The sequence below is a fragment of the Heloderma suspectum genome, chromosome 3 (genome assembly GCF_057233095.1).
Source record: "Heloderma suspectum isolate Gila_16-S chromosome 3, 16-S_ref, whole genome shotgun sequence".
Lineage (NCBI taxonomy): Eukaryota > Metazoa > Chordata > Lepidosauria > Squamata > Helodermatidae > Heloderma > Heloderma suspectum.
Window position 1 is genome coordinate 314660387 of NC_139460.1, and position 15246 is coordinate 314675632.

General features: G+C 39.8%; 1 protein-coding gene across 4 annotated transcripts in view; it reads left to right on the forward strand.

The window, feature by feature from the left end:
• Positions 1–7516, forward strand: part of PIK3CA (phosphatidylinositol-4,5-bisphosphate 3-kinase catalytic subunit alpha) — a 53850-nt gene extending 46334 nt beyond the window's left edge. For 2 of the 4 annotated variants that reach the window (XM_084847524.1, XM_084847525.1), the window contains 5 exons: positions 192–270; positions 975–1145; positions 2615–2732; positions 3256–3407; positions 4842–7516. In XM_084847524.1, coding sequence (XP_084703650.1) covers positions 192–270; positions 975–1145; positions 2615–2732; positions 3256–3407; positions 4842–5112 — 791 coding nt within the window. In that variant the 3' untranslated portion in view covers positions 5113–7516. The other 2 variants (XM_084847526.1, XM_084847527.1) reach the window with 2 other exon arrangements.
• Positions 7517–15246: the final 7730 nt, after the last annotated feature.

A 15246-nucleotide genomic window follows, 5' to 3' on the forward strand; every position in this document is an offset into this window, starting at 1 on the left:
CAGTTTGCTTTAACTTTTTTGTCACAGGTGGTGTTTTGATGTTTAAATGCTAAGAGAAAGTTATGGTTAACAATAAACACCAGTAAAACATCATGCAAAACTTTGATTTAACCTATTAAAACCCAAGTTGCTAAAACTTTATTTGGCCTTCCAGAAGTTTGCAACATCTATATTCACTTGCATGTTTTCAGATCTACGTCAGGATATGCTCACACTTCAAATAATTCGAATTATGGAGAACATCTGGCAAAATCAAGGCCTTGATCTTAGGCAAGTACTCATAAATTGTGCTAATGCTCCAGTCTGTCTTTTTCTTTACCACTTCTCTTTCATAAAGAACATATTTGGATCAAGAGTTTGCAGCAAATTTTAAATGGCTTAATAATAGATGACTGTTCTACAAATATTTTAGATTTTCTTCTGTATTTTTTCAATCAGTCGCATTACAAATTAACTTTTCTATCTGTATGAAGTGAAGATGCAAGTGGCTTCAAAACCAAATATCATTACAATGTAATACTCTTGCAGGTGTCCATCATACTCTTGGGCCGGGATCCAAAGTGCTACTGTAGGCATACCCATTGGGATATTTTACATTGAAGAGCAGACTCCATACCTTACCACAAACCATGTTTGGAACTCATTTCTGTCTCAAAAATGGTTTATGTGACTTGGGAAACTGCTCTTCCAGGAACACACGTCCAGTGTTGCCTTGGGCAGCTAGAACTAGTTGAGTAATTGTGCAATTCTTGGAACTAATTCTTTGTGTACTTCTTGTATAGTCCTGAGCTTGGTGACTGTATATCAAAATGACTTGATTTTTCAACAGTTTTCAGTAGGAAAGCAAAACTATTATGCAGACTGAGATTTCTATGCCTGCTATGCCTGTCTATTTCTTTTCAGTAGCCATAGTGATGTCTTAAAGCATACACACTGTATTTAAAAAAAAAACAACCCTCACATTCCTCTTCTAGGATGCTCCCTTATGGCTGTTTATCTATTGGTGACTGTGTGGGGCTCATTGAGGTAGTGAGAAATTCACACACAATCATGCAGATCCAGTGCAAAGGTGGCCTTAAAGGTGCGCTGCAGTTCAACAGTCATACGTTACATCAGTGGCTCAAAGACAAGAACAGAGGGGAAATGTGAGTTAAATTTTCATTCCCCACTTTTTTATTTTAATTTACCAATTTCTCTCCTTAATGAAAGCTATGATCTTATGTTCTTCCTCTGTTAAACTGCAATATCTTTGTAACTGTTTGCACATTATGGCCACAATCCAGAGATCTATTTCAGGCAAGAACTTTTTTATTCCTAGTAGGGCATTTTAACATTTTTCTTGGAGCAGGAGGCCCCTATACTGTATCACGAATGGCTTTTGAAATCTGTCAAGTTTCTGAAGCAATTTGCCGTGCTGTGTGAGATGACGCTAAGTTTCTTGAATGAATTCAGAGCCCCAATGGGGGAATGGATCTAATCACATGGTTTTCTGGGTTGTGGCTGAGGTGTTTAATTAAGATATTTAGGATGATGCAATCTTGTAACTTATGCTAACCCCTCTTGCAAATATTTTGGAAGCTAGGTTCCATTCTGGTGTGCTCCAGTTGTGTGATGTCAAAATCTGGCCAGTATACGTCCCATGTTTTTCCCACTTCCCCAAACAGTTAGAAGGTCCAAGGGCAGCTGCTGCAGTTTCATTGTGAGAAGCAAGCACTGGAGACCAACAACGATGCCTTATTTTTATAGTTGAGCATCTTTAAGGAGCAGACATAAAATGATAATCTTTAAAGTAGCACCAGTTCCTCAAAAACAAACAGGATGCTGTTGAACCCCTTCTTGCCAGCCAGCTACAAAACTCAAGATTTCTGCCAACTGCCATACAAGACGTAGGTGTCCAGTAGCTGGTATCCACCAGACATTTAGGGCATAGATAAAAGACAGAAATGTTACCTAGCGCAAAATGCAATGGCTCAACTGTTGAGCTCTAACTGATTTCTCATATAACACCTATTTTAAAAGAACTGCATTGTGTGCCTACCAGTCTGTTTCTGGGCCCAATGCAAGGTGCTGGTTTTAACATTTAAAGCCCTAAAGAGCCTGGGTCCTGATTATCTCAGAGAACACCTCCTGCTATATGAATCATTTGACAGTTAAGGTCTATCAAAGGTCTTGCTTAAAGTTCCATCAAGTATGGAGGAGGGTAGGTTAGCCACCATAAGAAGGTAGGGCCTTTTCTGTCAGAGCCCCGGATCTGTGGAATGCCATTCCTTGAGAGATTTATATGGCTCCATTTGCATTTTCCTTTCAAAGGTGGTCAACATTTTTCTCTTTTATTCTGCCATTGATAGTTGATTTGTCGAATCCACTGTTTGTATTTGCTGTATATGTGGTTTTGGACTTAGGTGATATATATTGTTTTAATTTGAAAACCACTTTGGTAATTTTAATTGAAAAGTACTCTTAAAATGTTTTAAAGAAAAATAAATAAATATCTTTCTATCCAGAGGATGCTTACAGGATAAATCAGCCATATTGTGGGTCCAACTCCTTTGTCACAGAAGTCCTAAAAAATGAAGCATGCAATATTAAAACATGCCTTCTCTGTTTCTAACAGGTATGATCCAGCTATTGATTTGTTTACACGCTCTTGTGCTGGCTATTGTGTAGCTACTTTCATATTGGGAATTGGAGATCGTCATAATAGCAATATCATGGTAAAAGATGATGGGCAGGTAAAAATGCATAGAATGTTTTCAATTTCTACATACCTATTTGTGCAGTGGAATGATTTTCAAGCTTCCTACCTTCAGGAAACACTTTCCACACATATTTGTCTGCTGAGGAACCACTAAGCATCTCCCCCAGCACCCCTGTGTATATTCACACTGGGCACCAGCCAGGCCTCTTGGGCCTCATTACACGCCCTCACCCCCTATAAATTGAGAATGTTCCTTAGAACACACCATACCTCTCTACAGCTGCATATTTCAGTGGAAAATTGATACTGGTGGGCAAGCTGCATTTTTGAGAAGTTTGTCCCCTTAATTGATCCATTCATTGAGGAACCGCTAATTAGCCACGGAGACACCCTAGGGTTCCCTAGAACAGTTTGAAAGCCGCTGAATGAATAAATAATAGATTGTATGGCATTTAATCATTTGGATTAAAAAATCACAGCAAATGGGTAGATGGCAATTTTCTCTCCTCTTGGCTTTTTCAAGTTAGTAATAACCTAAAAATGTATTTTCCTTAAAGCTGTTTCACATTGACTTTGGACACTTCTTGGATCACAAAAAGAAGAAGTTTGGCTACAAACGAGAGCGTGTGCCATTTGTCTTAACACAAGATTTCTTGATAGTGATTAGTAAAGGAGCCCAAGAATGTACCAAAACAAGGGAATTTGAAAGGTGAGCCATCTTTTAATTGAAATTGTAATTTTTATAAGCAAATCTTCCTACATTAATCCATGGTAGATGTTTAGTTAGATTTTCTTACGCTGAAATATTGGGAATGGGGGGAGGGAAGAAATGTTCCTTATAGGGGAAAATGATATTTGGCTTATACTACGCTTTCTTGAATAAAATCTTCCTGCATATAAACATCAGGAAGTAATGAAAATGTGGTTCATAGTTTTCAATTGTACTTTATTTTGTAGAAACTATAATTTTAATGTTGATAAGGCACTGCTTCTGATATGATTATAGAGAACTCCTGGAAAACATGGTCAGACTCCAAACAGCCACAAACAGCATGCACACATGGGGGGGCTTTTGAAGCCCCCACACACATGCAAGCTGTTCCCTGAATGTTGGAGAGCAATCCAGAGCAAGCATTTCATAAGTCACAACTAGGTGTTTCCAGAAGGGCAGATTGATGCGTTCACCCTGCCCTTTTTGTGTCACACCTCTTTGTATCCTAACCTGTATGTAAAACACATTATACCTTGGAGTTCAAGTAATCTAAGCCCTGACCTATGAAACTTTGAATCGCACTTTGAAAATTTGAGAAGACTCAGCCTTGTCTTATTATTGGAATATAACAAGGTGCATTTTTAACCTTGCCATCACCCCAAATCACAGATGGATCTGGACAACTAATTCTTTGCACCTCAAAGAGGTGAAGCTGGAAGGCAATTTGCTTTGCTTTGCTTTGCTTTGCTTTGCTTTGCTTTGCTTTGCTTTGCTTTGCTTTGCTTTGCCTTGCCTTGCCTTGCCTTGCCTTGCCTTGCCTTGCCTTGCCTTGCCTTGCCTTGCCTTGCCTTGCCTTGCCTTGCTTTGCTTTGCTTTGCTTTGCTTTGCTTTGCTTTGCTTTGCTTTGCTTTGCTGTAAGTCCTTGATATGATAACATATTTAGTAATGCCTGGCTGAAGCTATTGAAGAACAAGGTATAGCTTGGAATGAGGAGCTTGTACCCTGTAATATGTGGAGGAAAGCTGATGAAGGAAATAGTGGTTAGCTTATTGATTACAGGCATGACCAGTTGTGCACAAATGATTAGATTCAGATTTGGTAGTTTAAAAGGCTTTGTGTGTTGTAGCTCCAGAGTCCCTTACTTTTAAATATCTACATTTCCCACATTTCTTTCTTGAGAGAGATTTATACGACTGACAATATGACTTTACAATGGAAAGAGCTGTACAAAACATTTTTTTCCTCTATATGAAAATTGTTTTCCTTAATGCCACATAACAAAGAAATGTTGGTAGCTTCATGGCCTTTTCAAATGAAAAGGTCAGCTGGTATCTATTTTTAGGTACTATTCCTTTTGTTGCATTGATCCTCAAAAACTTTGTTGTAGTTCTAATAGAACTTGGCTTGAAAAAATATATCTTTTCTTTCAAGGTTCCAAGAAATGTGTTACAAGGCTTACCTCGCAATCCGACAGCATGCCAATCTTTTCATAAACCTTTTCTCCATGATGCTTGGTTCGGGGATGCCAGAACTGCAGTCTTTTGATGACATTGCATATATCCGCAAGACTCTTGCACTGGACAAAACTGAGCAGGAAGCACTTGAGTATTTCATGAAACAGATGAATGATGCTCATCATGGTGGCTGGACAACAAAAATGGACTGGATCTTCCACACAATCAAGCAGCATGCCTTGAACTGAGGCAAAAGTAAATATGATGAAAAACTGATGGCCCATTTTGTGGCTGTTCAACTGCACTGTTGACTGTCGGCAGTAAGAAATTTGTTGCATCATAATTGCACAAACCAAAAAACAGCATTTGAACTTGCAGCAAGATTAAAAACTCAAAACTATTTAAATACTTAAAACATGGTTTTGGAACACTACAAACTGCATTTCAAAATATAATTTTCCTATATGTACAGTCATTTTATGCCTTAAGTCCAGAAAGGTAAACTTTGGAGATTTGTTTATCTTGGTTTGTTTAATTAGGAAATCTGTGCCAGCATTAAAACCAATTTTTCACATGTTCCAATTGGCCTGGTGAAAATTGGACTCATGTGGGTTGCAAAAGACTGAAAAAGAAGGAAAGCTTAGCAATATTGTTAATTGTTCCTGAGAGTTTTCCTCTCCCATGAACTCAACTCAGTAGATTATAGGAGATGGTGCCTTTATAATGTCAGATATAATTGATGGATTTAAGAATAGCAATCTTTCTCAGTTTTTGATTGACCACCTAGTTCAAACAAGTCATTAGGAATATATCTTAAGATTCTGCTGGACAGTATTAGTAGGGTAAAAACATACCTCCCCCAACACCTCAAAGGTCTGGCTAATTGAGAGGATTGGGTTTAGTGCAACACTTCGGATTTTGTTTTTTTCTAACTTAAACCTCAAAACAATTTTTCATGCATGCTTTCCAGAGCCTAAAAAGAGGTGAGTTATTAGCATTAAAGATTATTTTTATAAAGGTTATTTATATAACAGAAACTATTAATATATAATATTTCTTTACATTGATTTGTCCAGTTTTCTGTCATTTTAATTCTGCAGACCACTTATCTGTTTAACAGCCTGATTGTACAAGCCACTAGCCTGATGTAGTGACCTATAGGGTCAGGTTTAAAGGTCCCTGTGCTGGTTTAGGGCATGACTTGTCTGTGTGTGCTGAGACCTGAATCTACAGCCAGTTGCAGATGCAGCTGTCCCAAAGGCCCTGCATGGCACACTTCCCCACATCAAAGGGCTTGCTCAGCTCTAGCCAGGATGGATTTAGGGTCTTTCCAATGGCAAGTTGAACAAGCTGCATAGGTGTGCCCCACTTGCATGTTTAGGACGCTGCTTAGATATAGCAGCACAAACTTCTGCTCCTGCAGTGGCCCTCTAGGACCAGGCTACTGCCTGCAATCCTAATTAATTTGCCCAGAAGGGGGTTGTACTGAAGTCCATGAGATGTGCTTCCAAACAAACATGCTTTATGATTAGAGTATTCAACTCCATTGTCTGTAACAAGGGTTCTCAAACTTAGATAGTGAGTTTAACTGAAGGAACAAACACTTGCTGAACTTCAGATTGTAAAACAAAGCAAAGATGGACTTGCCAGGCAGGTCAATGGATATGCAAATAATTTTGACTTGCTTTATGTTTTTCCAGGGAGGAACACCAAGAAGGTATAGCTCTCTTGCAAAACATAGGGAGCTCTTTGATTGGCTTTCAGTACTCTTGATTAACGCAATCAGAATATAAACTTGCATGGACTGGGAAATCAGAGGAAGAGGAGGAGTCTTTTATTTCCCGACCCAGTGGTGGCACACGCAAGCCACAGCAGGTTATTGGAGGAGCTTGTGCTTCCATTAGTAACTGCTTGTACCTCCATAGGAAGATTTACCTATGGAGATATAAGCAGTAAGTTAAATTGTAACTAATACTTCCAGTTCCAATGTCAGCTCTGGTGTGTTAGGATGGAATGAGGCCCTTCAGGTCTTCCTCCAAATAATCTCAGACAATACTCCTTAAATTATACTCTGGATATCTTGTTAATTCTTTACTGCAGTCCACTTCTGTTTTGACCCTCTTTCTTGGACTGTTAGGAAGCGATCGCTTAATAACAGTAACCAATGAACTAGAAGATATATTTTCCGTCTGATCACTAAATAGTCCTTTGTACTGCAAAATACACAATAATCCCTAGCATGCAGAGCTAACCAATCAATATTTTATAGCCGTTTGTGTGTGTGTGCGTGCGTGTGCATGTGTGTGTACATATATATCTGTATATCTGTCTTTATAACAACATGAAACGGATGAAATTGGCACCCAACTAGCAGAACCGCTGGTAGAATGTATTCCCCCAAAGATGTTTCTATTACACCAGATGTTTTGAGCCCAGGATACATGAGGTGCCATTTCTTCCACATTAATGTTGTCTCACTTGACTCATTGGATTTGAAAATGTTCCAGAAATCTGGATAATTGAGTGCACTTGCCTTTTCTTCTGTCCCTCAAATCCTAGGTATTACTCTGAGTGCAATACCAATTTGAATATAATGTGCTGACGTTAGGTATTAGAGTATAACATTATGAATAAATTTGTATAGACTGTAAATGGGTGAGAGGCTATATTTCTTGAGCAAGAGTGGTGAAAATGGGCCATTTTGGAGCAGTCTGTTGGCATTCAGATCCCTTTCTTGAGGTTTAAACATCCTCACTCCTATATGTGGCCAGAACCCAAAGAACAGTGCCCTGGTTCCATGCCTTGGGTTTGTATTTCCCCCCAAAGCATCCTTCTATGCATCGCAGCAAACCAAATTTGAAACTGAGGGGATTTTCAAAAGCAATTTATAATATGGCATGTCAAAGCTGGGATGGAGAGTCCAGTTCCTCATATGAATGCTTACTGTCAGGTTATCGTTAGCAGACTTTTGCAGCCTTTTGGATTCTCTTCACTGCTAAAATAAGATACTTTGGAAAGATCTTACTGTTATTAATATGGTAAACCTAGCCCAACACGTATTTTTATAGGAACCTTTCTTATACCAAGTCAGACCATTGGCCCATCTAGCTCAGTATTGTCTACATTGACTGGAAGCAGCTCTCCGGGGTTTTTCCCAGTCCTCTTTGGAGACCCCAGGGATTGAATCTAGTACCTTCTACATGCAAAGGATGTGCTCTACCACTGACCTACAGCTTTCCTTCTTATAATCCATCCTGAACTAGTCCTACAATTGTAATCTATTTTACTACAGAAATTACCAGCGGCTTCAGTTATGAAGTAATACTTCAACTGTTCTAGTACTCCAGTGCTTAAGGGTCAATGAAAAATCTTGCATGGTCACAGAACTCTGTGATTTCCTTTCTGACAAGCGTGCGTTGTGTTAGGAAGGTTTGAAGAAGAGGAGATCCTTCCTTTCAAGGCTATGGAAATTTAAATTGAAAAAATATGTAATGTCTGCTGAAGACTCAAAACTATTTCAAGGCTTGTCAGAAAACAACAACCACCCAGTTCTTAGATCTGTGATGCCAGCAAAAACAAGTGCTTAGATGGAGTATATAGTGCTGTACAGCTGTTAAAACTTAACATCCCATTGACATTTCTGTGGTGGTTCTCAGGTACTGCAGACAGATATAACAGTACAAATATTCAAGATCAGTGACTGAGTAAGCACTAAGTCAAATATGTTGTACTCTTTAAACCCGTTGTAAGCAACTAGCATTTCTGGAGGGATACTCTGGAAAGTGAGAGTCCTTGCTAACCTAATAATGGTATTTGCCACTCCTCCACTCCCCCAAACTGGTTTTTCTGGAGTTCCCCGTGCCAGAGCCGCAATCCCCACCTATTAAAGTGGCTTGCCAGCAAGTTCTGCTGCCATGGATATCAGTTTTGACACACCTCTTCTCCGTATTGGCAACTGGACAGACAGTTAGTATATAATGCCTGGATACTTTATGGTAATTAGTGAAAATTAGATGCGCATGCATCACTTGGGATAGGATTGTCCTTTTGGTTTTTAGTCTATTTTTTAATGTAAAATTCAGAGTGGTCAGTATGTTTGCTAACATCCTCTTCCTTTCACCTTACAACATGTTAAGTTTTTGAGCTCTGTATTTTTCTCCTGTTTTAATGTCTGTGCAGGCTGCAGACCAGGGCTGGACCCTCTAAGGAAAAAAACAAAGAAAACACCTGTATTTTGATCAAATCTGTTTAAAAAGCTTTAAAGAACATAATCCTTAGAGGGGATAGTGCAGCTTTTAATGATCAAGCTTTCCAATGTTAGATTTAAATTCAAAAGATAAAGAAGCATGCATTAATTTTTTTATATATTTGCTTGCTTTCTGTATCTCAGTGGTCATGTGCTTTTATGTCTGTTTTTATTTAAGCAAAAACAGCAATTGGTTGTTCACTCTTTTTTGGATAAGTATAGAATGGGAGGGCATCCCATTTTAATATGTGGCAGGTCCAAAACAAGTAAAATACTTCTTCAGATTGCCCCTATATAGATCTATACAATCATTTCTGCTTTGCTTATTTTCATTGATAAATAAGTGGATGGAAACTGGGAGTGAATGTTAGAAAATTAGAGTAGTACGTTAAGAGAGCAATCCTATGGCCACTAGTCAGTGGCTAGATTGCCATAGGATATGTGGTTTTCTGGGAACCGACCTTCCTCCCCTTCTGCGCTGCCTCGCAGGCAGCGTGGAACAGCCCCGTGCTCCACACTCACAAGAGAAGTGCAGAGCAGCCAAAATGGGGCATTCCAGGGCGGGGAAGGCAGAAATGCCAGTACGACACATCCTATGTGTCGTCCAGCAGCCTCCTCCCCCACTCTGTCTAGCCACAAATGCAGGGTAGGAGAAGCACGGAGGGAACAATCCCCTCCGTGCTTCTCCTGCCCTGCATTGGATAGGTGGTCGCCTCCGAGTTCGGAGGTGGCCACCTATCCCCATGGGATTGCGCCCTTAGCTTACTAATATATCTGAATCCTGCCATTGTTTGACCATAGACATTTCTTTGGTCATCAGTCTTGGAAAATTATGGGAGTGTATCCATGGAGCATTGTATCATACAACATACTTGTCCACATGGTCCCTTTAGCTGGAGGAGATCAAGAGGTGGTGGATCAAGAGGCATGGTGGCTGCTCACCTGTGTAAATCAACTCTCAGTTAATCTATATGATTCCTCTGCAAATGTATAGACTGCCTCTTAGCAGAGGTTTCTAAGGCAGATAAAGTTAAATGCAGTATAAAAGCACAATTAAGGATGCAATCCTATGCATGTTTATACAGAAAATAAAGTCCTACAATTCCCAGCATTCCCTAGCCAGCATGACTAGCTGGGGAATGCTGGGAGTTGTGGGACTTTTTTCTGTCTAAATATGCATAGGATTGTGCCCTGAACTGTAAAAAAATATCATAAATACAATCTTAACAGGACCAGGATATTTGAAGGGACCACTGTCTCCAACATGAATCTCCCTGTTGATTGCAGTCATCTTCAGAGACCCTGCTCTGCATTCCCCTGCCAGGAGAGGTATGGTTGACAGGGATGTGGAGCAGAGCCTTTTTGCTGGAGGCACCCCAAATGTGGAACTCCCTCCCAAGAGAGATTTATATAATTAGTCCCTTCTCTGATGTCTTTTAGACAGGCAGTCAAAATATTTCATTCTACCAAGCTTTTAATTTATCTTGATCTTGCCTGTTGTGGATTGTTTTATCTATTTTACCGTGGTTTGTTTTAATGCTCTCAGCTTTTTAAAAATTGTAATGATACTTTTATTGTTGTAAATTGCATATAAATTGCTCTTTTTAGGGCCAAAGGGCAGTACATAAATGTTTTTATAAATAGTAAACAATGGCAAGAATTATCTTGCCTGCCTTTTGAAATCTAAAAGCAACAGTTATTCCAAGATGACATATTACCTCTAGAACAGGACTGTTTTTACCAGTCTTCAAGTATAAGAAATATTGATGAGGCAGGCTTCTCTGGGGAAACAATGTCATAACTAGGTTTGAATTCCACAGCCTAAAAAGCCCTCTAGATCTTGTAACCACCTGACATAGCACTCATGGTAGTGACACTCATAGAAGGGTCTTCCTTGAATACTCCAGTGGATGGGGAGACATACAGGCAAATGCATACCTCAGATAACTAGGTAGCAGGTTTCTACAGCTTTAAAAAGATTTAAAGCCAGCACCTTGAATTGTACCTGGAAACCAACTAGTAACCAATGCAGGTCTTCGAGTGTGCTTCCATAATTGAATTAGGGGTTTTGTGGGGAATTTCCATAATTTGTTGACTCACTTTTTAGGGGTCATCCACATAATGCCATCATCCAATCATTGTTATCCTGGATTTTCCCTGTGGTTCTTTCATCTTTTTTTCTCAGAAACTCTGATCCTTGCACAATCTCCATAGGTGTAGATGTCTTTAGCATTACCCAACTGTCTTTTTAAGGTGGTGGAGTATTGATGTGAGCAATGATGTATCAGTGAATGTAGCACAACTCAATGCACATTCATTATAACCTTTGTGGTGGGTGCCATGTTAAACCCCTTTTTCATGTTTTTAATTGATCTTTTAATTATAACTGAAACGTTTTGGGGCTAGATTTGTTTTCAATGAAAGAGCAGTATAGTGCTAATGCTATACCATTTTTATTACGGTTTTATAAGGCTATAAAGCAATACAGGAATACTAATTTTTAAATGATTTTAAAAACTTTCCAGTCTCTGCCATTTTGGCAGCGACCAGAAAAGGGTCTGGGGGTGGGGGCAATGTTAAACATTAACTTTATAGCATTATGGTGTTATAGTAACATTTCATTTTTTTGAAATGCAGCCCAAAACGTGTTTTAACAATAATTAAAAAATCGATCTAAAAAATCCAGGGTCATAACCTTTGCAGTGGGTACCATTTTATAATCAGTGTGTGCCGAGTTTCAAATAGCTCCACCCAAGGCAGCTATGTCACACCTACCAACATGGTCAGAACATAGCTGGATGTACACATAGATAAAGCGCAATACTCCCAATAGTTTGAAAGTCAACAGCAATGAGTGTATAGTTTACAATGGAAGAGTACTGGTTGGTTAGTGCTGAGAGCCAAGCATCTGGAAGCAGCCTTAGAAACGGTGAATTTAGCATACTAGTTTGAAATGACAAGGTATAATCCAGAATCTCATTGTGTTGCAATAACGATTGTTCAGTTGTAGAACCTATCAGTGCAGTTATCCAGGGTTGCTTTGCTGCTGTTTTGAATAAACTTATAATGAACTGGAGTAGTGTAGTCATGAACAGCTTGAGCCATGGGCTAGAAAACTGCAGTTCCAGATGTTCAGTCCTGAACTCATTGGATAGCCTTTGGCTAGCCACTCTCTTTCAACCTCACCTTTTCCATCTGTGATATGGTAATATAGATATTATATTAACCCTCTCATGCAGGACCTATTTAAGTGTTTTAGGCAATAATGTATAAGTGCTATAGGATGACCTAGTTCTAGAAAGAAATCTCAGCAAATCCCAAAATCAGCAAGCCAGCCATTTTCTTCTAGACATTTGCCTAGATTTCCCATTAACATCCCTATTAGTTTATGCATATCTAAAATTAGAATTTCTGTACAAACTATTATCTGTAATTAGAGATGTCAGAGAAATCTGAAATGAATTCATATGACTTTGGATTTCTATGAATTCAGCCCATGGATCCCACAGCAGACTGACATCTTCCGAGTTGCATGGCGCAGACTTGAGGATCAGTTTTGTTTACTTTCTAGAATTGTATGCAAATTTGGTCATACAAAAGTCAGTGGAAAATATGCATATATATTGCCTTCTCCCCCACTCCCCCCATGTTTTATGTGGCGGACATAATTGAGTACTTGGGGGCACTTCCAGACAAAGGGCTCCTCGTGCTACCAATTAGAAGGTGTTCTGCAGTTGTTCCATCTTTTTCTCCTTAAAGATTTTCTGCTCCAAGAAAAAAGACAGAAAAGGCTGTGGGAAAACATGGGAGTATTATGAATGGAAGACTATCTCATCTGGACAACCCCCCCAAAAAAAAATTAAATGAGGCAGGGCAATGGTATGATAAACGCATAGTTTGGAAGCACCCTAATTCCCAAGTTAAACTGACAATCATGAAATGTGGAACTTGAGATACTGGGAGAAGAAATTAGGAAAACGTTTCCATCCCCATTTTAAAAAGACAAAACAAGGGGAGTGTTACGAGCACAAGCTCATATGCAATAGTTGCACAGTGCCTTTTGATTGGTAGCACTAGGAGCTGTCCATCTTGAAGCACCCTTAGGGCCTGTTCAGATGTCATGCTAGGGAATCTGCAGAAACCACGGTAGCTTAGTGTGTCGTGTGGGGGGATAAAACCACTTTCCTCATGGTTAGTAAGCCACCCCAGCTAACCACCCCTCTGCAGCAGGGTTAAGGGGCCCCAGGGTGGCTTACCATGTCATTTGAAGGGCTCCCCTGTGGTTAAAATGGGCTCCAGAGGACTTCCAGGCCGCAACCACAGAGTCCACCAGCTAGAGCTTCTGCCACTGCCAGCAATGCTCTTAACCACCACAGAGTTTCTCTATGGTCGCACAACCATTTCGGACACCAGAGCGGCCATTGGGTGCCCATTCGTGCCACGGAGGATGGAATGCATGCTAACCACTCCAAGAAGATCACCAGGTAACTACGGAGGGGGTGGTTAACAGAACCATGTAGCGCCACATGGTTCTGCAGTCATCTGGATGGCCCGCACATTGTGGTTTCGCTACCCACCCCACCCCCGTAATTACCCTAACCACCCTCTCCCCCTGTGAGTCTGAACAGTCCCTTAGTCAACTTTGGAGGAATGTTCATTTAGAGGACCCATTTTGATCATCTTGAATTCACATTTATGTCTAACCAATGTCCATTTCAGCAAAAGAGTGTTTTCTCCACACATGGAAGATCCCTACAACTAACACTTCCTTTTTCACTCTCTCATTCTTTCAAATGGCTAGCTTAAATGACAATTACCTTAAATTAGTTACCCTATTCAGTGAATGCCCAGTTTCAAATGGATAGATACACAGTGCAAGAAAGCAGCTTTTCACCAGCTTGATAGCACACTCTGTTGTTTCCTGGGTAGTAACTGCGACCTATCCAAAAGTCTGCAATTAGCACTGGAGACTTTGTGTTGCCTAGTCTTCATAGTTGGGTGTTCCATCAGCAGACACAAGAATTCAGCAATCTTATTTTGAAATTGGACTGCAGTCATACGCACCACGTTTCTCTGAGTGTGTCCATTTTGTTCCTTTCTACTGGAAGCTATGTACCTCTATCCCTTTTTCCTTACTGATTGGAAAAAAATGAAATTATTGACCCTTAGCTACAAAAGATTGTCAAAAAGTGTTTTTCATGTTAACTAGGTAATGATAAAAGTTTCTGTTCTGTTCAAAGATATGTATATATCTTTTTATACATAGGAAAGAGTCTGTGTGGAGATAATAGCAGTCTGAAAATATCTGACAAGGCAAGATAACATGTTAGACCTGAAACTATAATCTGTGATACATTTTAATATGAACATTTTTTCACCCCTTTTGCTATGCTATCAAATGCCAGGCAAAGGTTACCCTCTGCACCAATTTTAGTTTGTTAATCAACCTCTGTAAATAGGCTTTTTATTGAACATTGCCATGCTGTATTACATTATATTGCGGTTTGTTTGTTTTTTAAAAGATACAATTTTCTGTCTTGAACACCTTGGGAATATGAATGTATATAGCTAAAAAGTAAACTTTAATATGGTTGGTACAATTTTTGAGGTTCTGGAGTGTATACCCTCTCTTCGCATGCAAAACATGTGCTCTATTCACAGAGCCACACCACCTCCCCATGTATTTCTTTGGATGTGAGGAGAGCTGTGCCATATGCCCAGGGCCAATCACACGTTGAAGTGGCAAAAAGTGGATAAAGCAAAAGAGCGCAGCCAACTTTTATTAGCTTCATTTTACAGAAAATGAAGTTGTCTTGGGGGACCTGTGAGTCAACTTGGGGACCGTATTTGGGCCGAAAGGCAATTCATAAATTTATAAATAAATAAAATATATGCCTATGAAATTGAATGTACAGCTAAAAAACACACACACAAAACAGAGTTCTTAAAAACTGAAGACTGAAAACCTCACAAAATAGCCTCAGAGCTGGGCCTACCATTAGGCAGAGTGAGGCAGCTGCCTCAGGAGGCAGATAATGGGCAGGGGGGCACAGAGCAGTTGCAAGGTGTTGGAGGGGAGATCTCTGTGTGTCTCGCAGGCTGCCCTGCATCCCCTCAGCTAGCCTGCTGCTCCCAT